At 42.7% G+C, this 21,021-nt stretch overlaps 1 protein-coding gene across 2 annotated transcripts; it reads left to right on the forward strand.

Annotated features, from left to right (window-relative positions):
* Positions 1–500: 500 nt before the first annotated feature.
* On the forward strand, positions 501–6,395 carry LOC143819830 (C->U-editing enzyme APOBEC-1-like). 2 transcript variants are annotated; one of them, XM_077301876.1, is made up of 5 exons: positions 501–549; positions 1,261–1,288; positions 2,198–2,598; positions 3,779–3,897; positions 6,009–6,395. In XM_077301876.1, the coding sequence occupies exons 1-4, from the start codon at positions 522–524 to the stop codon at positions 3,895–3,897; spliced, it is 576 nt and encodes a 191-aa protein (XP_077157991.1). In that variant the 5' UTR covers positions 501–521; the 3' UTR covers positions 6,009–6,395. The 2 variants fall into 2 exon arrangements, with proteins under 2 accessions (XP_077157991.1, XP_077157992.1); XM_077301877.1 differs by having other exon boundaries at positions 6,012–6,395.
* The last annotated feature ends 14,626 nt before the right edge of the window (positions 6,396–21,021 follow it).

Below are 21,021 nucleotides of genomic sequence, written 5' to 3' on the forward strand. Positions count from 1 at the left end.
TGTTGTGATCTTTCTCAAAAATTTTCAGTAAAGCAGGTTTGGATGAGTTCAGAACAAAGCTGGGGATCCCCCAGGGAGGTACATGAATACACCATAATGCTGTGGGAAAGTAGTGAAAATGCTGCTTCCCAACAGTATTAAACCTGGGCCAAGTAACCCATTGCAAACGGCTCTAGTATATCTGCCACAGTCATGTGCAGTAGTATGGAATACACTGACCTTTCCTTTTCGCTTCCTGGTCTCCTGACCACAAACATGCACATACCAAGCAACCAAGTGAGCAGAAGCTCCTGTGATACCAAGCCAAAACCATGAACTCCCTATGGCAACAACCATTGTCTGCAGAACGTGATATATAGCCAATATTCTGATGAGGTGAATGTGGGTGTGGTGAGTGGATTGTGTCACGAATACTAGAGTTTCATTTCTTATGGGGAATACTTTCTGAGTAACTGAAAGTGAAAATAGGACGGAACCCTATAAAAATACCAAAGAAGAATAGATTCTGAAGGTACAACAGGATGGCTTTGCTGTTTGAAGAAGAGAAAGGTAAGAATCCAGTTCTGCAGCTGGACTGAGGGTTTTGGTTTTTCTGCAGGTTTTTATTACTTTTACATTTCCACAGCAGTGGAAACAAAGTGAGCAGTTCAGCAGAGGGTTTCAAAATGCAGTGGCTGCTTGGAACCACAGAGGACAAATTAAACGAATATTGGCAACTGCAGCACAGACTCTTAGTGTATTACCTTCAGCAAGTCTGCCAATGGCCACGAGCAATTGTAACTGAAGAGCCCCTTCATATTACTGAGTGCTAGGAGGCAGCATCAAGGAAAGCCTTGGTCTCTTACCTCTGTTTGCCAGCCCTCTAGGGGAGAACACTGGCCGTTGTATGAAACTGGATGACTAAATAATATAATATTCAATATAACAATTGCATCAAAGTCAACTGTGTTGTAGCATCTTACTGTAGCCTCGCTCAGCATAATTTCATGCAGGAACCTCTGCGGAATCAAATCACGATACCAAAAACTTTTTGGCTGTGCCTGTATAATTAAATGCGTAAGCTGCCCTGAGCCTTAGGGGAAGGGTGGAATATAAAGACAATGAATTAAATAAATAAAATATCCATCACTTGGATTTTGTTGTTTTGAGGCACTGTAGTTTCTTTTAAAAAACAGAATTGTGACCTTCTAAAAACAATACCCTTTTCCAGAGCTCTGAACAGAGCTGCACTGAATAATTCTTCCATTTTGTTTCCAACAGGTCAATTAGACAATGATACTGACAAAGGGTAAGGGAGGCCATTTTCTCTTACATTTTTGATTACGGTACATTTTTCTTAAAGACCCATTCAAACGCAGTCAGGATTTGGAAGAAGGGAAACAATACTCCTGACAGGATCAAGTTGGTACCTGGCAGCCAAATTCACTTTCCTTTTGCTTTGCAAAGTTCTACTTTTTAAAAATTAAATTTGTTTCATTCTCTTGGAGCTTGGGCATTTTGGTATATTAATCACCTCTTTCCATTGTTTCTTTATTCTTCTGAATCATTCCTGACTTGTGATGGAGCTCTAGAATACAGCAGCCAAGCGCTTGTTTGTATTGTTTATATTTAAAATAACAACTCTGTTCCTGTAATCCAGGCCAGTGTTTTGGACACTAGGACTCGACTTCAGGACGACGTGGACAGAAATAGGGAAGAAAGGAAGTTTTTATTGCAGCAGCATGGGGGGAAGAAGGAGACTAATCTGTGCTCCTGTTTAAAACTACACTGCTTCTTTATTCTAATGCATAGCATTAAAGACACAACAGAGCTGAAAAGGTACTCTTCCCAGGTCCAGACAATCATGGGGCATTTGAGAAAGAAGACAGTGAAATAACTCTTACAAGTTTCCAAGATTTTAAATAATATAATTACATGTAATAGAAAACCATCTATATTGCTCAGATTTAAGATGTGTGAAATCCTCGAAGCTCACCATTTCTGTATAATTTCTGAACCTTAACAAAACTCTTTTGACTTCCCTCAAAATTTCTTGGTAGTTTCATATGAGGAGGAACTCCTAAATTCAAATTTTCATTTGTGCTGAAATCTGTTCAGTCACAAGAGGTAGTTTTATGTGCTCCTCAATACAGAAGGGGCATACAACCTAAAGAGGGTAAGTGAAGAATTGTTATAGTCTGTTATGCTTGTGCTTTAGGTGGAGAATAGAACCAGATGATTTTGAAATGAATTATACTCCAGGATTACATCCAAAGTCAACTTATCTCTTGTATGAAATACACTGGGGCAAAAGTCTCAGGACCTGGAAGAACTGGTGTAGGAATGGTGGCAATCGCCATGCTGAAATCAACTTCTTTGAACAAGCCTGCAAGGAGATCAAACGTCGCAAAATCAAGCCATGCTCTGTCACTTGGTTTCTGTCATGGAGTCCTTGCCATGAATGTAGCCAGGCTATAATTACGTTCTTGGAGGAGCACCCTAACGTAACACTGGACATACGAGTCTCTCAGCTGTTCAGGGATGAGAATAAACTGAACAAGGATGGACTCAGAGCCTTAGTTGACCATGGGATTCATATATCCATCATGCATCCAGGTGGTAAGTTAATTTATATATATTATATATAAAATGGTAAGTTCATATATTATATATAAAATTAGAAATTAAGCCCGCTGTAGAAGAAATACAGCGGGCGCTAGCGGATGGGGAGGAAGAGTGTAGGAAAGGATGGTAGATGAGGGAAGGAGGTTTGGGAGGGAGAAATGAGGGCAAGGGGTGGTTGAAGGAATGGATAGAAGGGAGAAAGGAAGGAAGGGAGAAAGGAAGTAAAACGGGAAGGCAGGAAGCAAGTGGGAGGGAGAGACAGAGAGACAGGAAGGAGATTGAGAAACAGCGGAAGTGAGGAAGTCAGGAAGGAAGAAGGAAGGCAGGCAGGGAGGTAGGTGGAATGGGATGGGACAAGGGTGTGTGTGAAGGGTTCATGATGTGTGTGTGTGTCCATGCATGTTTGGTGGCTGGGCAGTGGCGGCAGTGTGGGAATGGGTCTCAGGATGGGGGAAGATAGCGGTGCGCGGGTGCGTTTGTGTGTGCGTGTTTGGTGGCTGGCCCTGGAGTGACACTCGGAGAGCCCAATCAGGAGCTGCTTCGCGGCTCCTGATTGGGTCCTCCGAGTTTTTATCCCAGACAGGGCCCACCCTATCTCCTCCCCCTTAGGGCTTAGCACTTTATTTATACCGCTCCTCAGGAGCGGGTTAAGATGGGAAATAACTGGTACTTAAAAAGATACTCATAATTTTACAGATGTTGTCACTAACTAGATGTAAAGAGAGAGCATTGACTTGGTGGATAACCTCTGGCACAAATCCAAACATTTTGAAACCTGTTTAGCTGTCATACTTCAGCCAAACAATCCAAGGATTTCTAGCTTGGGAAGGATTCCAAGATCTTTGTAAAAAATTGCCAGGCACTTTGCAGAAATACAATTCTCCTGGCTTATAACTTGGCTGCTATGACAGCTGCACTTACCCTGTAGGGAAAGGTTGTGGATACATATTAGAGCGTTTGTGGTTTATACATGCATTTCTTTTGTCCAGTTTCCATTTTTTAATAGAACCTTTAACTTCTAATGCTCCTCTAGACCTCTTTGACTTCAAGTGATAATGGGACAAAAGGAATAATTGTATATATATTCTGAACAATGCTGTATCTTTTCCATCAATTCTGTTAAAAACTCTCTATCCTCTACACATACTCTGAAAACTAACTAATCTTTTTCCAGATTACAGCTATTGCTGGAGAACATTTGTGGCTCATCGAAAGAACCAGCGCAAAGACTATATGCAGTTCTTTAAGAAGATACATGTCTGGAATGAAAGGCTTTGCTCAGTCCTATCTTAAGTGAGTGGCTATATTATTCAAAATCTTGTGTGGATATCTGTTTCATAATTCTAGCATACCTTCTCATGGTGCACCCTGGATAACACTAAAGAATTGGAACTTTTGACTGCCAGACAATCATAGAATCTCCTGGCTACACTACAAACGTGGAAGGAAACTGCTTCTTGCACTTCTTTGCTCTTATCTACTACCAAAATGCTAGTGATATTGACAGGTGATGTGAATTGTAATGCACGATCTGCTGGGAGACACACTCCATGTATCCTTCCCCCCTGAATATCCACAAACAAAATCTAGTAGAGCACAAGGAAGTCCATGACACAAATTTCAAGGGCTGTGGTACTGATGACAAAGAGATATTTGAGACAGCAATATTTTGTTTTTACAATTTTACTTTTTTAAAATTAGGAATGAAAGGCACTCAATGTCTAGTACAGGAAACAGGCTTTCCTATGGGTCAGTTGTGTCCTAGAGCAGCTGTCCCCAACCCCTGGTCTGTGGACTGGGACTGGTTCATGGATCAGTCGGCACCCGGCTGCGGCTCCTCCTCATCCTCCTCCCCGGCTGCTGCCTTGGGGACTGCCCTGCCACTCTGCTGCTGGCTCACCTTTGATGTTCTCCGGCAGCTGCCATGGCTGTGGCTCCCCCTTGGCGTGGCACTGCACAGCTGCTGCTGACAGCGCCCCTCAGTGGACGGCGGGAAGTCAGGGGTGACGGCGGGAAAGCAAGCGGAGCAGGGGCTCAGGCGGTGACATCCTTTGGCAAAAGACTACCCCCCCCCGGGCCTCAGTAAAATTATCAAACGTTGACCGGTCCACGGTGATAAAAAGGTTGGGGACCACTGTCCTAGAGTACCGACTATTACTTTGGTCTGTGTGCACACACACACTCAAGTTAAAGGCGTACCAGTTTTGTCAGATGAGGGAACAAGAGCTGCTTTTCCATAGTTGGCCCCATGCTCATCCTGAACCAGCCACAAGTTCCAGGCCATGAAAAGTTCATTTATTCTAGTATATTTTGTCATTGTGATGGACAAGTTAAAGTCTGTGTCATCCTAAGAGCAGCCAAGGGGAGCTGACAGAATGCTGATGAGGGGAACAGTGAAAAACAGCAGTTAGTTGAGTAGGGGACTGAGTCCTTCTGAGTGAAGCTGTGGAGATGCAACTTAAAACTGTCTGAAAAGAGTCAATCAGGGATCCCAAATGGTCACAGTATATGCGTGAAGCAGATCCCTCGCTCCAAAAGGTCTGTGATGCTTTTGAGTGAGAGGTGAGTAGGGATACGGGGCTACTGTGTGGGGTGTCTTGATGAGTGTGAGAGAGGACCTGGGATGTGAAAGGATCCTTGCTCTATCTATAATTTAAAAGGTGCAAGATGGTAGTGACATGTTCACTGCCTGGCCTACCCTTCAACCTGCGGAAGAGAGGTTGTGGAGGGTGATAGGCACTCTATGAGTGAGAAAGGTAATCACAATTAAAGAAACTTAGGGCAGCATACATATTGCCCCCTTCCCCACCCTCCACCATGAGAATAGCCTTGTGGTACAGGTTAGGCTGAGAGACAGTGATTTGTCCAAGATTATTGAATAAACATTATGGATGAACAACGATTACCTCTGATTCTCCCTGGCCTGAAGCTAATACTTCATTGTCTCAGTCCTTCTAATTTTTTTTTAGATGAGTAAGCTTCACAATCCTAGTTTCCCCTCCCTTGCATAGTTGCCCTCAGAAAGGAAAGAGAGATTTTGCTTCCCTTACCTTGGTTATGCTGGGAGCGATTAAGGGCAAAAGAAGAAGGGGATGACAGAGAACAAGGTGGCTGGATGGAGTCACTGAAGCGGTGCAAACTTAAATGGACTTCGAGGAATGGTAGAGGACAGAAAGGCCTGGAGGATCATGGGGTCGCGATGGGTTGGACACGACTTCGCACCTAACAACAACACCTTGGTTATTACTGCTGGCGTTAACATTCTGAGAGACCTAGCTTTTACTTACTGACTCTCACGCCTGTTTCTGTCTTTACATTTTGACTGCCACTGTGTCATGATTGCTACTTCTTTCTGTTGTAAAGTTTTTTCCAGAGTTCTCAGCTCTCCATGTTTCTTTCTACAGCAGATCTGGATATGCTACAGATGGTCACACTTTGGTGCTGGTTGAGAATCAGTGATGCCTTCACAGATCTCTTACCAATCTCAACTCTCTGTGTATTTTGCCAAGAATTGTTAAATGTCAGAAGCACAAGCATTTCCTGAGGGGAACCCAAAGTTATATCACAGTTAGATCCAAGTTATATGTGGGAAACGCCCTATAGGTACTATACCACTACAGTTTCACATGTGGCGCCATCTTCTGTGAGGTGTCCTGAACATGAAAATCACAAACTTTATGTGCCACAAGTATGCTTATTGTTAAGCAATGCTTTTAAAAAGGTTCCACTTTTATTCTCATATGATGAAGCTGATTTCAGATGAACGCCTCTATGTAAGGCAGAGTAGCTAATTACCAGGAATAACTGTCTCAACTTCCACATGATGCATGGAAAGGCATCCCTGCTGCAGAAGGAGCAGAAAAAAAGGATGGTGTTCAAATACATCCCTGCATTTGTTACTGCCCCCTGCCTCTCAAGGTCAAACTTCATGGGCAAATGAACACAGTTGCCATTTTACAAAAGAATTCAACTGTTTTAAAATACTATAAGGACCATATCAGATCTGGATCAGGCTATCCCCTCAGCCTGAGGAGGGGAGGGGGCTGCTTTGGCACTTGAAAATTGTAGGACAAAATTACTTGGTTCCTCTGCACTGCAGGCCTGGTTAGGTTCTCACCGCTTTTTAAATGGTTGAATAATTTTCTGAAATGGCGATAGCACCCATGGGTTAGCCCTGTGGATCCTGTATTTCTTATCTTCCTTTCTGTTGCCCATATCCTCCTTTCTGTTGCAACAAGAGTTTTGCTAGACTCCCCCCAAACCCAGCAATCCCTTCCTCATTGAGCCACAACTCAGATACTATCAGAATAAAAGCTCTGAAGGAAAGGGGAGGGGTGGAGATGCATAGTTTATCTCTTCTAACTTCATATATTGGCTGTGGGTGGAGCATCCACCTAGATGCACCATCTGAGGACACCCCATTGTTTCCTCTTCTGAATTGTAAGGAGAATGCTGTGGGAATGCCCTGTTTAAAGGAAAATGCCCCAGGAGCCCCACAAATTGTGTTTGGAATGAACACCAACATCATGTCAATACTAACAGGCAAGGCCATTGTGTGTCATGCATGGGGAAACTCGCATATAAACTAGCACTGTCAGCTTTTATTGAAAACATTGTCACATTTAATAAATCTTAATTACAGAACTTCCTGTAAAGTTCCTACATAAAGAAATATTATTAAATATGAGGGGGAGAGGTGCTTTGAATTTAAGGTTATTACAAGAGTTCAGGTTGCCTAAGTGGAATCACAATGATTCAATGGCTTCTTACGGCTGTAAATGTGTTTGCTGATCACACTGTGAACTTTAGTTATAGATGAAGATGAATAGTTTTTGAGACAAACTCGGAATAAAGTGCTCAACTATTTTTGGAGTGGGTGCTGTAACTGTTACTATGGTGAATGTATCAGAATATTTTTACTAATGTGCAGATGACTAGATCCAAAAAGGATAAATATCAAAAGTTAGTTTTTATATGTTCTGTTGAATTCTGCCAAAAAAGATGAACTAGGAAGAAATTTCCCCCTAAAATGAAAAATCACTATGTTTTGGGTATAAGTGTCTATATCTTGTTTACTAATGTGCAGATGACAAAGTTATAGGCCAACTTTTCTGTAATTTCTGCAAAACAGAATGCAACTGGGATGATCATCTTTTACCTTGTAGGATCCCAGGCTCCAGCTGTCATGCATCAGCCCACAATTTGTCTGAAGTTACACCCTTGGTCTCAGGCAAAGAGGTATGGGAGATGAACACTTCCTCTTCTCTAGCTCTATTCACTTCTGAGATGAGAACCAAAATTGGTTGGTCCTCAGTGGTAGGGGATAGGCACAAACTGGCTCATATACTAAGGTTCATGATAAATGTTGGATAGTTTATGCTTTGTGAAGTCAAGTCCATGGCAGATCACCTGGCATGAACGTTCCATGAACAGTTCCTCAAACTGTTTGTGGAAGTTTGTGTTTCTTCATGAGTGGAGATATTCTCAGACAGATTGTCTCTGCTCAATCAAAATCTTTACAAAATTTAAGGCAACAACTTGGAGAATATGAGGGTATCTGGGAAAGGCCCTCTGAGATATAGGTGTCAAATGATTAGTGCAGTGCAAGAAATTCATTTCATGTAACATTTAAAACAAAAATCATAGTCATCACCAAACCCGGAAAATATATGTGGTGCTTAATTACAAGTAAAAGAAAAGATAGCTCCTTCATAAAACAATTAGTGTTTCTCTGCAGGAGTATATAATCAAGCAGCTTCAAGAGTCATTTGCTATAATGTCCCAGTATTTTAAAACTTGTGCAGTTTTGAAGAGGTCTCCTAAGTTTCAAGTGTGATTTAATGGAATATTTAATTTACCAGCAATGCTCATAGTCCTACTGTATACCGCATTGGTCAGGCTGCACCGGGAGTACTATGTGCAGTTCTGGAGGCCTCACTTCAACAAGGATGTGGATCAAAATTGAGACAGTGTAGAAGTGAACGCCGAGGATGATCTGAGGCCCAGGGACCAAGTCCTATGAGGAAAGGCTAAATATTCAGCCTGGAGAAAAGGAGGCTGAAGTAACTGAAGTAAATGGAAATGAAGTGAAGCTGGCTTCTGGACATGGTGGTGAAACAAGATCACCTTATTTTGACTCTGTCATATCTGTAACTGGGATCATTGCCTTTTCTGAGGCTTAGTACATTGTTTCTTCTGAGAGACAAAACACAACATTTCCCCTGAAATTACTGGGAAATACATCCAGTTCTTCTTGATCAAATATGCCCTGAACTATCTATTGCACCATTTGCCTACAGGAAGCTAAGCTAGCTAAAGTTTGAGTTGGAAATGTCGGGATATAAATCAAATAGCTAGATTGCATTCATAACTGCATTCATAACCTGCTGCCTGAGAGTCAACATGCTGTACTATTATATCAGCTTTACAGTATAAGCCACAAGGGGTCTTCAAAGATATAAAGCAGCTAGGCAAAGCCATCTATCTATCTATCTATCTATCTATCTATCTATCTATCTATCTATCTATCTATCTATCTATCTATCTATCTATCTATCTATCTATCTATCTATCTATCTATCTATCTATCTATCTATCTATCTCAATATGAGCAAGCTTTATAAGTTTTTTCCTCTTCATTCACATATCTCTGAGTAGACTCCAGAATTTGAAAAAAAGCTCCTGAAGCACACACATTTCCACATCGCTGGTTCTAAATTACCCTGGGTACAAGCTATCTTCAATGACAGTTTTACAACCAACATCAACGGGAATATGTTAGCAACTCTATCCTTGAAAAGAATCAATCTAGAATAACTGCTTGCAAAGCAGTAGACTTAAAATAGATTTATACAAAATGAATTAACTTCCAATGAATGTAAATGTAAGGTGAATGAAACTTAAATGAACAGTTCAGAAGAGGGATTATAGTAAATTACACCAGTTTACAGTGTGTTGAAGGCACATAATATGCTGTAGTAGCCAGAAGGCAAACATTAAGACCTTGGAAATATATTTGCTATTTAGAGTGATAAAAAGAGACTGTAATTTACATCTGATTTTAAATACCCTTTCTTCTGCAGTGAGTCTAAATGGAATTCTAAAACATAATTTGTGACAGCATACTTTAAATACAAGGTCAACAGATTTTCATATCTCCATCACAAGAAGGCTTTGTGGCACCTGTTCATTTCAATAGCAATTGCATCTTGGAATGTGAGGTGGGTAATGAGAAGCTTTGGGTGGGCCATCTTTAGCTACCTTTTACCAGGGATCTTTTCTACTTTAATCTGGATCCATCTAATATCTCAGCTAACATTTGCATTTTGGAATGGACTTCACTTTTCCCTTTTCTAACAGATGAACACACAATCCACATCTTCCCTCCACCCACTGGCTTAGTGGCTTTTGTCTAATCCCATGGACTGGGATGTTAGACTGTGACAGCTACTAGCTGAATAAAATCTATCTGAAAAATGCATTCATCAGTGAGCAGGCACTTATGCCATGAGTATCTTTGGGCTGTGGTTGAGTTGTCTCTGAACAAGCATGGTAATGACAAAGAAATAAAGCAATTGGCAAAGAAATAATTCTAGGTGTTGGCAGTAAGCATGATTTAAAAAAAGATGATGATCACAATCACTGCAGGCTTTGACAGAATGGCAGGGATGCAAGATCTGCTCTCTACATATTTTGTTCTTCTCCATACTTATTTTTGGATTTATCACCTTACTGAATTTCTGTCTACTTTTTGTAGCTATTACTTATCTGATCAAGGGTGTATCATTTCTGTCACTTTTTCCTCAAAACAAAATCACCGAACATGGATTTTCACACATTGATTTCATTCTCTCCCCTCTTTTTAAAGACATTGTACCACCAGAGTGAAGGTATTTCACATCACGTACGACCTAATCCTATTAAGTGGGAGATCTGGGAATTGAACTTGAAACTTCTCCAGATGTTCCGCTACAGAGCCACAGCCTCTCATCCTCCGTGAGGGAAACAGTATCATCTATCTAACAGTGTAGGAAGTGGACCCACCAAACCACAGTCCCTTAACTTGAGTCGCACAATTTACTTGAAACTCTGAAGAAGTTTTCCCAGTCAGAGTATATATTATGGGGAAATCGCATTTTTGTGATGGTTTAATGGGGGGGGGGGAGAAATGCACTGGATGTCATCCAGAAAAAGTCTTGGTGTGGTGGTTAGGAGTGTGGACTACTAATCTGGCGAGCCAGGTTTGATTCTGCACTCCCTCACATGCAGCCAGCTGGGTGACCTTTGGCATGTCACGGCGGTGATAAAGCTGTTCTGACTGAGCAGTGATATCAGAGCTCTCTCAGCCTCACCCACCTCACAGGGTGTCTGTTGTGGGGAGAGGAAAGGGAGAGCAATTGTAAGCCGCTTTGAGAATCCTTTGGGTAGGGAAAAGCGGCATATCATTATTTATTTATTTCAGTGGATGGTTACGTATGTACTCATATCTCTCCGCTGAAAATAGGATTGATTCACAGGAAGTTGTCTTATTTTGAGCCAGATCATTGGTCAATAAAGGTCAGTTGAGCAAAGTGGTAGGGGAGGGGGGAGTTTGACCATGGCTGGGGGGGAGGGAGAGGCAGATGCTGGCCTGGGGAAAACAGAGGAAGGCTACACCCTCTTCTGTTCCAGCAAGCAGAGAAGGCACCCATCCTTTCTACCTTTATTTCAGAGTAGGTACAAACTGATCACCTGTTTGTGGGCTGGGTAGGATTTTTTTGTGTGATTGGCACTAGTCAGAATTTTGTTTTCATTTATCCTCCTCTGAATGTGGCATAAGTGACAGATTTAGAGGCCAAATTGGTAGTATCCTCATATGATGGTAGCAGTGTGGAAAAAAGTTGCTTTAATGGCACCCAGAAAAATGTAGGTGAGCATCCCAAGGCATCATTGTGAAAGATGAAGGGGGTAATTCTCAGACCAGAAGCCTTTGTGCCTTCAGGAGCCTGGGATAGGAACCCCTGATGGATGGCATTATCCTTCACCCACAGGCTTCATGGATAAGGGGTAGGACATAGCACACCTCTTTTGAGCACCAAAGAAGGCTTGGCAAGGAGGAGCATGAGTTGTACCTGTGTGAAAGCTCAGGGCTCAGAGAGAGGGTGGCCTTACCTGTGAGACTGGAGATGCGCAAAGACTCAGGAGGCCTGACTCCTACCAACTGCCTGCAGTGCAGTGAGGTTTGGAATAGGGATTTTTGGCTCGCGTGTATTGCAGATCTCCTTGGAGCAATGTGAAATAAGTTGCCTGTTTTATTATTCCAGTTTATGGTGTCAGCTTTTGTGACTCTGTGTCTGCAGGCAATAGCGAAATGGTTCATCCTTGCTGTGTGGGTGCACTGTTTATGTGAAAAAGTCAATGCAGTTATAAGTATTTTGTTTCGGCTAATGTGTATTAACAAATAATGTATTGATTGGAAAATTGCTTTGCACAATTCGTTTAAATGCTGCCTTATCATTTCAGTGTTGCTGAAAATATTACATGCAGAACAACTCCAATAAAATGGATTGATGTTTTTAGGGTGTCTGGATGGCTGTCCAGACTCCCCTCCATGGGGGGAACTCTATGCATGCACAGAGGACAGAAAAGAGGACGGAACCTCTGGGGCAGGGCGGGGTGACTCCCAGGCCATTCGCCGGATGAAGGAGGCTCGGCCAGCAATGAGGCAGTGGGGGCCTCCCTCATCAGGCGAAGGGTTGGAGAAAGGAATGAGCAGAATGACAGGGGAAAGGGGGACAAAGAGGGGAACAAGGAAAAGGGGACTCCATTTGACAATGTTCATGGAATGACAGGATGTGGAGGCCTTCCTTGCTTCCTTGTTCTCTCTTGTTTCCCCCATCTGTCTCACAGATGGAGGAAACAAGAGAGAACAAGGAAGCAAGGAATGCCTCCACATCCTGTCATTCCACGAACATTGTCAAATGGAGTGGTTCAGGAGAGCTTTTCTGCAAAGGGAATAGGGCTATCATACCAGCTTGGTTTAGTGGTTAACAGTAGTGGCTTCTGAGCTCGGGGTGGTACTCCTCCACATGCAACCAGCTGGGTGACCTTGGGCTTATCACAGCCCTGCTAATGCTGCTCTCACAGAGCAGTAATATCAGGGCTCTCTCAGCCCCATCTACATCACAGGGTACCTATTGTGGGGAGAGGAAGGGAAGGCAATTGTAAGCCACTTTGAGACTCCTTCTGGTAGAGAAAAGCTGGGTATAAAAATCTCTTCTAGATGGTTATTGACTTACAGTGTATAATTTTCTTTGAGACTGTGAGAAAAGTAAATAATTGGAGACTTAGCACTCCTGTGGTGAATGTTGCACCCATGGTTGGCTGTTAGATCTAGATGTTCAGGTTTCTGAAGCTTTTGGAAGAAGAAACTGTTAGAAGAAGAACCTTAGAAGAAGAACCTTTCACTGTAGAGTTCTCCCTCAGCTAATCTGCAGCTACCAAACACAGACACAAACAATGTTTGGAGGCCCAGTATTTCAGAGAGATAATATAGCCTGAGGATGGGGAATTGTGTAGTATAAAGTAGCAGACCAGTTTTAATTCCCCACTCCTCCACATAAAGCTTGCTGGGTGCCCTTGGGCCAATTACAGTTCTTTTAGAATTCTCTCCATCCCACCTGCCTCACAAGGGGACAGTTCTGGGGAGAGAAAGGGGCAGAGAATGTAAACCACTTTGAGACTCCTGATTCTTCTTCATCATCATTTAGGTCAGCTGTGAGGACCAACATGCATGTTGCATGAGATATCTGTGATCAGCATCTCTATTAAAAACAAATAACAGAGCAGCCACAGAAGTAGGTGACAGGGATTGAGGCTGGCCAGGGAAGAGGGTTATCTCTTTCTTCCCAGAATGCTTTCCTGATGAAACTCCCCCACCCCGCCCCCTTGTTACTATTGGCTCTGTATCAAGAAACATGCATGTTCCCACCTCGTACTGAAATTAGGAAAGCTAAACACGAAATCTCCCTCTGATCCAAATTACAATGAAGAAGAGTTGGATTTATACCCTACTTTTCACTGCCCAAAAGAGTGTCAAAGCTTACAATCACCTTCCATTCTTCTCCCTTCAATAGACACCCCATTAGGTAGGTAGGGCTGAGAGAGAGCTGACAGGCCTGCTATGAGATCAGCTCTAACAGGACTGTGACTAGCCCAAGGTCCCCCAGCTGGCTGCATGTAGAGGAGCAGGGAATCAAACTTGGCTCTCCAGATTAAAAGCTGCAGCTTTTAACACCTAGCTGGCTCCCCCCTCCCCGATATGTACCTTTTAAAAAGCCACTCTTTCTGCTCACAAGTATCTGCTTGTGCACAGTTTGGTTCTAAACATATTGTTGTTCTTTGATCATGCTAACAAGGATGCCCTGTTGAAGCTGACTCCTGGGCTTCGAGACAGTTCCAATTAGTGCAGGCTTTCACTGAATTTTATCATTTTATCACCTTGTGGCTGAAAGGAAGGCATTTTAAGTCGGTAAACTGAAGATGCCCGTTCAAAACTCGGCTGCTTACAGATATGAGGTTTCTCAGAAGTGATGTTTTCAATTTTTCCCCCGACACCTGAAAAAGCTTTGGCTAATTAATTTGGAAATGGCTCTATTAGCATTCCTGCTGTGCAGAATATATATGTGTATATTTAAGTCTGTCAGGCTGCTCCAGATTACATTAACATCGTTATCATTTCTCTTCAATAAACGGCCTCTGTGGCATCATCACCCAGTTGCTGCTAGTTCAACTTGCACTCCTCCAAAGAGCTCATCTCTCAAGACCAGCCCCGGAAACAGGCACTCCTACCACACTGTTTAATCTCCATAACTCCCCCTCCCACCGGCAATTTAAAAATTCAGATCCCACCCTTGTGGCTTTATAACTTTCCTGTGGTACTTCCCCCCAAAACCTGTTTCATTTTAAGTAACCAGGGAGATTTGCAAGCGTTAAAGCGGCTACATCAAAGCAAAGATAGTTCCTTTGTGGATCAGTTGAGATATGCTTTAAAAATCAGCTGTTAGATTAAAGCAGGATTCTTTAGGAGATTTTGTTCTTTTGCAAATTAAGGTGAAAACAGTTCAGTCAGGGCGGCTTGATCTCTCCTGCAAAGCTTTTGTAAACTGATTTTACTAGCAGATGAAACAGTGGGTGATTAGAACGTCATTCAGAGATACAACCCGAGTGATAAAAATAACTTCAGTTTGTTTTTCAGCATTGGCGATGTTGCAGAGGCAGCAAAGCAAAACAGAGACATTTCCTCCCTTTGTGTTTTTACAGCCTTTCCTTTAATCTGATTAAAGTTCCTTGACTAAAAGTCTGTTAAGTAGCATCATCTGGATACAATACTAAACCAAGGGGGAAATCTTGCAACAGGGAGGGTAAGGTTAAGAATCTGTCAGATAAAAGGAGTAAAACTATCTTGTGGTGGGACAAAGATGAAAAACTATCTAGGCACTCTTATTTAGAACCTATTTCTAAGGCTAATATAAAGAGGATGCACCAATAAAATATGCATTAAAGTACCAATTTTCCCCTGAGAACAAGCACAAAGGAGGTCTGAGTAAGAAATCTTTCTTAACCTTCCTTTTGTAACCAGGGCTGGCTGTGCATTCAAAAGAGATAATAAGAAAGATCTAAAATAATTATTATTATTATCAAAAGGGATAGGAAGGCAGTCATTTTGGTGTTGCAATATCTAAAAAATAAAGATGAGCAACCCCTATGGGCAAGAGGCCGTGTGTTCAAGTAATCTTTCCCTTGGGTATTCTTCTTGATATAGAGCAGAGATTCCCAACAGGGGTTCCAGGGAAGAAGAAGAGTTAGGTTTTATACCCTGTTGTTCAATACATGAAGGAGTCTCGAAGCGGCTTACAATCGCCTTCCCTTCCTCTCCCCACAAGAGACACTCTATGATGTAGGTGGAGCCGAGAGAGCGCTGGTAGGAATGTGACTAGCCCAGGGTCACATAACTAGCTGCATGTGGAGGAGTGGGATATAAAACTTGGCTCTCCAGATTAGAGGCAGATACTTTTAACCACTACATCAAGCTGGCTAGGACTCAATAACTGTGAATTCCAGGCCCTGAATAAAGTCAGGGTTTAGTTCAATAAGAGTTTTGTGCCAACAATCTTGGACCAGGAAGTTTTATGAGATTTTCCTTTTAATAATTCTTTGCACCCTTCCACTTTGGCATTTAAATCAGTATGGACTTGTATACTTCGAGGTTTCTCTTTCAAGTTATGTACAGTCAAATGTTGGAGGTTTCACTTTTATATAATTTAAATTCTGACTTGCTACCACAGGACAAAACATTGCTTGAGCCATGATCTGTCTCAGCTTTTTGGAACATTCATTAAGAAGCAGCTCAAGTAGCCACTTCCCAATTTTTGCTATGGAAGGGTGTTTTAATGCTACACATTCATTCATCAAGGCTGTTATTATTCTGTTTTGTCTGATATGCAACAGTGAATTCTAATTCAAGCCTCAGTTATCCAGATAATTACAGCTTAGCCATTCCATGAATGGAGAGAAATTTGTTTTGACTATGACTGAATTTATTTCTTGTTTATTTTATGTATTATTTATTATATGGCTTGGGAGTTAAGTAGCCACAAGATCCTAAGATTTATTTATTTATCATACTTCTATACCGTCCTCCCCGGAGGCTCAGATGGTCCTGCTGTCAGACAAGGAGCACTCAGAGGCAGTTTCTCATTGCTTGCCTCCACATCATGACCCTGGTACGCCCTGGAGGTCGCCCTTCCATGTGCTAGCCAGGGCTTTCTGAGCTTCCAAGATCTGATCAGATCAGGCTTGCCTGGGATATCCAGGTTGGGTGAACTAAGACTGAAAATAAAATATTTATGTTGAGAGCAGTACACTGCAGCTCTTTTCTCCATCCACATTTTTTTTTTGCAATTGCACTGTAAAGCTGAGCCTTGGGACTGCTCCATAAAAACATCCACTAGCACTAGCTAGAAGCAGAACTAGATCCAGAGCGGCACAGAGAACAGCATCATGTTCCGTATAATAACTCCATAATGCCTGGCCCTCTGGCCATCATCCTCTTCACTTCCTTCAACTGAAGTGTGTTTAGGAGTGTAGAACTCCAATCTCTGTTCCTTTCAAAGCAAAGTCTATCCTCTTTGCGACTGCTGGGAGCACCCATTCAGAAACTACTGCCATCATATTTGATTTAAAAGCTCCCAATGGTTTGTGACTGATCCCATTCTGTTTGGGGGGGGGGGGAAGTAGTATACAAATAAATAAATGCAACTGATCCCTGTGTTTCTGCCCAGGGCATCACAGGTGAAGGCAAATCTGCTGCAGAGCCAGATGGTAGCAGTCTCTCCTTGCCCCCCTTAGCAGCTGCTTTCACTGCTGGCCAGAAGGGTGAGGCCTGCTTCTGTCTCTGACTACTGTGTCCCTTGACCAGCAGCTCCTTCTGGAAGAGCAGTCTGGAGAAGCATCACTAGATCCTGGCTGGAGTGGTAGGCCTGAGAAGGGCACATCTACTACTGTTGCCCAGCTGCCTCTGTACTGAAGATGGTGCCAGCTCTTGTATGGCATGCTGGGTCAAGAAACAGAGGCCATGTAAACAGAGGCTTGGCCCTGTTTAACAGGGCTTATTCCCAGAAAGCCCCATGCTTTTATAGAATCACAAAGCTCCTCAAGGCCACCTAGACAGTGTCATGACTGGCAGAAAGTGGAAAGCCTTCAAGAAGAAAGTAGGCAGTGTAGAAGAAGAGTTGGTTCTTATAAACCTCTTTTCTCTACCCGAAGGAGTCTCAAAGTGCCTTCCCTTTACTGTCCCCACAACAGACATCCTGTGAGGTAGGAGAAGCCAAGAGAGCCCTGATGTTATTTCTCTGTTGGAACAGCTTTATTAGTGCTATAGTGAGCCCAAGGTCACCAAGCTGGCTGTATGTGGGAGAGCGGGGAATCAAACCGGGCTCACCACTACATCAAGCTGACCCCTAACCACTACACCAAGACTAAGTATCCATGCACTTGTGGAATCTGATTTTTGCAGTGCATAAGAGATCTGAGGGTGAAAGGAGCCACTCTGAGCATCTGTTTCTAGTAAGGGTAACCCAAATCCAGCATTTCTACTCAGTTGATGGAGAAAATTCAGCTCCTGTCCCCAAAAACTTTATTTGAGTATCAGGCAGAGATATAAACTTATCTGTCACATCAAATCTAGTCTTCTGTTTCTCTTGCTCTTTTACAGGGTCTCTAGGTAGCCAATGCGAAGCTGCTGGATGTCTTATTAGTATAAGGAAATGTTGAATTTCCCCCCAGCACAGAGTGGAGTCGGAATGGATGTAAAGATCCGGATTCAGTCAGTGACAAAAAGAAGATGATAAAAAGGCTAGGGCTTTGTGCTGTGCAATCCATAAAAGACTGCCATAAGCACAGTGAACAGTGCCTACTGGAAGCTAACACCTCCTGAGATGGAGTCAAGAAAACTAGCTGAGAATGCTGCTTGGGGCTGCAGTCCTCAAGAGCTGTGCGCACACACACACAGGAAGCTCGTGTCCTTCAGTCCCATACAGTAACTTCAAGCTCTTAACAGTTCAGAAAAGGATTTTTTCCCCTGCTTTGTCAAGCGCATAACATGAAATAGGGCTTCTGACATTTGGTTTTGTTCTTATGGCTCACTGAATTTAAAACTAGCAATTATTCTTTGCAAATGCCTTTTTGTTGGTGAAGATGTGCCACAAAGTGACACATTCCAGGAATTCCAGTTTCAATAAAGCCTATCCCTTCACCCCACTCACACACCAAAAAGCCTTTAATGAATTGCTGGAACACTCAAAACGACTTTTCAGCTGGTCCCAGAATCAACACCAACCCTGTAATGCCCCCTAGACCAGGGGTAGTCAACCTGTGGTCCTCCAGATGTTCATGGACTACAATTCTGTTTTCTGGCAGGGGCTCATGGGAATTATAGTCCATGAACATCTGGAGGACCAAAGGTTGACTACCCCTGCCCTAGACTATAGCTGTGAACAGGTCTCTGTGGCATTCATTTTCATATCTGTTGAGTTCATTTGGTTCAAACAGACAACTGGATAACAATTAGTTGTCCAACTGGACAATCAGTAAATGACTAGTGCCCCCTTCAGCCACATGCTTGCATCAATCTGATGATAAGGCAAGTTCAACTCCAATTCTGCCTGTTGTTTTCACCGTGAGCTGGCAGAACAGTGGCTTCAGCTGCCTGTTACAATCAGTCGTATGAAAGGTTGCTGGAAGATCTCATGTAAACAACAAGAATAGTTTCCATTTGCCAGTTTCCTGCTGCACATAATCAACCAAGGTCCCACAATGAAGTCTGACTGCTTTTTACTGATGTTGCAAAAGGGACTGTAAGGAATGGACTGCTCCGTCATTCAGCTGCTGCAGGACAGAAGGAGAAAAAAGCCAATTGAATCATTCCACAGAAACCCTGTTTTCCATTCCAATAGACTTTGTATGTAATGACTGAGATTTCCCACTAGCCCTATACAGGTGACCCACCCACACATGGACTGACCATACAGAGACAGAGTGGGCACAGCCCTGCTTCCTGCCTCTATGTAATCCCTCAGGCATCTGCGTGGTGGAAATGCATGGAAGAAATGCCCATGCCAGGCCCAGAACTGCTCTCTGTACTCTACCGATAACAGGGAGAGAGTAGATGTGCGGATGCTTCTTTAGTGCATTTGTACTTTGCAGGCTACTTAGCAACCATGTTCTTCCTCCCTGTGCATGGGTGGGTTGCTTCTATAGGGCAGGGATATATTAAAGTTAGGAAGCCAGCTGTCTAGACTGTTGGATTATCCAGAGGTGTTTTGTTAGATCACGCCCCTGCAAGCTCATTAAAAGCTTTAAGTATAAGCCCTTTAGTACCGAGGATTGCTGTTTAGGATAATCAATAACCCATAACTGTGACTGGTCACCCCATTTATCTCTAGGCTCTCTTGGTCTTGTGAGGTCAGTAGCAGCAGGGCCGTAGTTAAAAGAAAAATCTGTTTTTTTGTAACCCCCCCCCCCTTTTCAATACCTGAAGGAGCTACAAAGTGGTTTACAATCACATACCCTTCCTCTCCAACAACAGACATCCTGTGACATGAGTGGGGCTGAAAGAGCTCTGAGATAACTGTGACTGACCCAAGGTCACCCACCTGGTTGCATGTGGAGGAGTGGGGAATCAAACCCAGTTCTCCAGATTATAGTGTATCGCTCTTAACCATGACACTACAGTGGCATCTGCTGGGACCTTAGAGACCTTAGAAATGAACATTTGGTCCACATTCTATCCCTCCCCGACTGCAACCATTTAAAATTGGGCTTCATGATGACATAGTGGATGTCTTGAACTTGCCCCAGCTCTGCTATGCTCAAGGTCACTTTGGTCAGGGTTGACTTATAAATTAGGCACACTTTTAGAAGGCCACAAAAATCTTTGAATTTCTTATAAAAAAATTAAAATCAGAAGAAAAAAATAAACCTTTAGGGTCAAAGAAAAATTTTCATACTGATATTGTATCGTCCTGCAGAAAGGATTGATGTTGGGTACTATCCAATTGATTTTTTAAAATATACTTAACATTTTTCATAGCTATTTTTCCATTAAAAAATTAATGGTTCTGTTTCATCTTTATTTACAGTTTCTTGAATCTGCTGAAACAGAGGGAGTTCAATTTCTCCAAAGCAGTGCAATATTTACCTTTTAAAACAGTACCCGTTTCAAAAGATAAATACAACAGAACAAGTTTATTTCAATTGTGGAACCATACATACCAATGTCAAAAGTGACCTCTCTAGGGTATCAGCCTCCTCCTACAGCTGAGAAAGAGAAACGGCAGAACACTGGTGAAATTCAAAGCCAGCCTCTCACAATAGATTCATATTGCTTAATCCAGTCCCTGGTGTACTTCTGAAGCAGTGGCATGAAGGGTGAGATTCCTGGCTCCAGGGAAAGGAGATAAGTTATATTGATCAGATTGAAATCATATGTGTCACGGTAAAGCACAGGAAGGTTGGATGGTGATTGCTAACTGACTGCCCAGCAGTGAATGACTCAATAGAGACACACCTAAAACTGCCCGATACATGATGTGTTTTCCAGGCATGTACTGCAATAGCCAGAGAAAAGCTAAAAAATGCCTATGGTGGAATATCTGGATGTTACTCTGATGCTGGGACCCAATTTTCCCACAGCAGCAGCCACTGACAGTGCTGTGTTATCTACCCGTAACCAAATCTTACCCCCATCTTTATGGGAGGAATCTGGAGCCAAGGAATTGGACAGAGCCAAGAGAAGAGAGATGCCAGGGGCATGGTGAGTATTAACAGTAGTAATAATAATGCTTAATGATCACAAAACACTCTTCTCCAAGCTGTTCA

The sequence above is a fragment of the Paroedura picta genome, chromosome 10 (genome assembly GCF_049243985.1).
Source record: "Paroedura picta isolate Pp20150507F chromosome 10, Ppicta_v3.0, whole genome shotgun sequence".
Taxonomy (NCBI): domain Eukaryota; kingdom Metazoa; phylum Chordata; class Lepidosauria; order Squamata; family Gekkonidae; genus Paroedura; species Paroedura picta.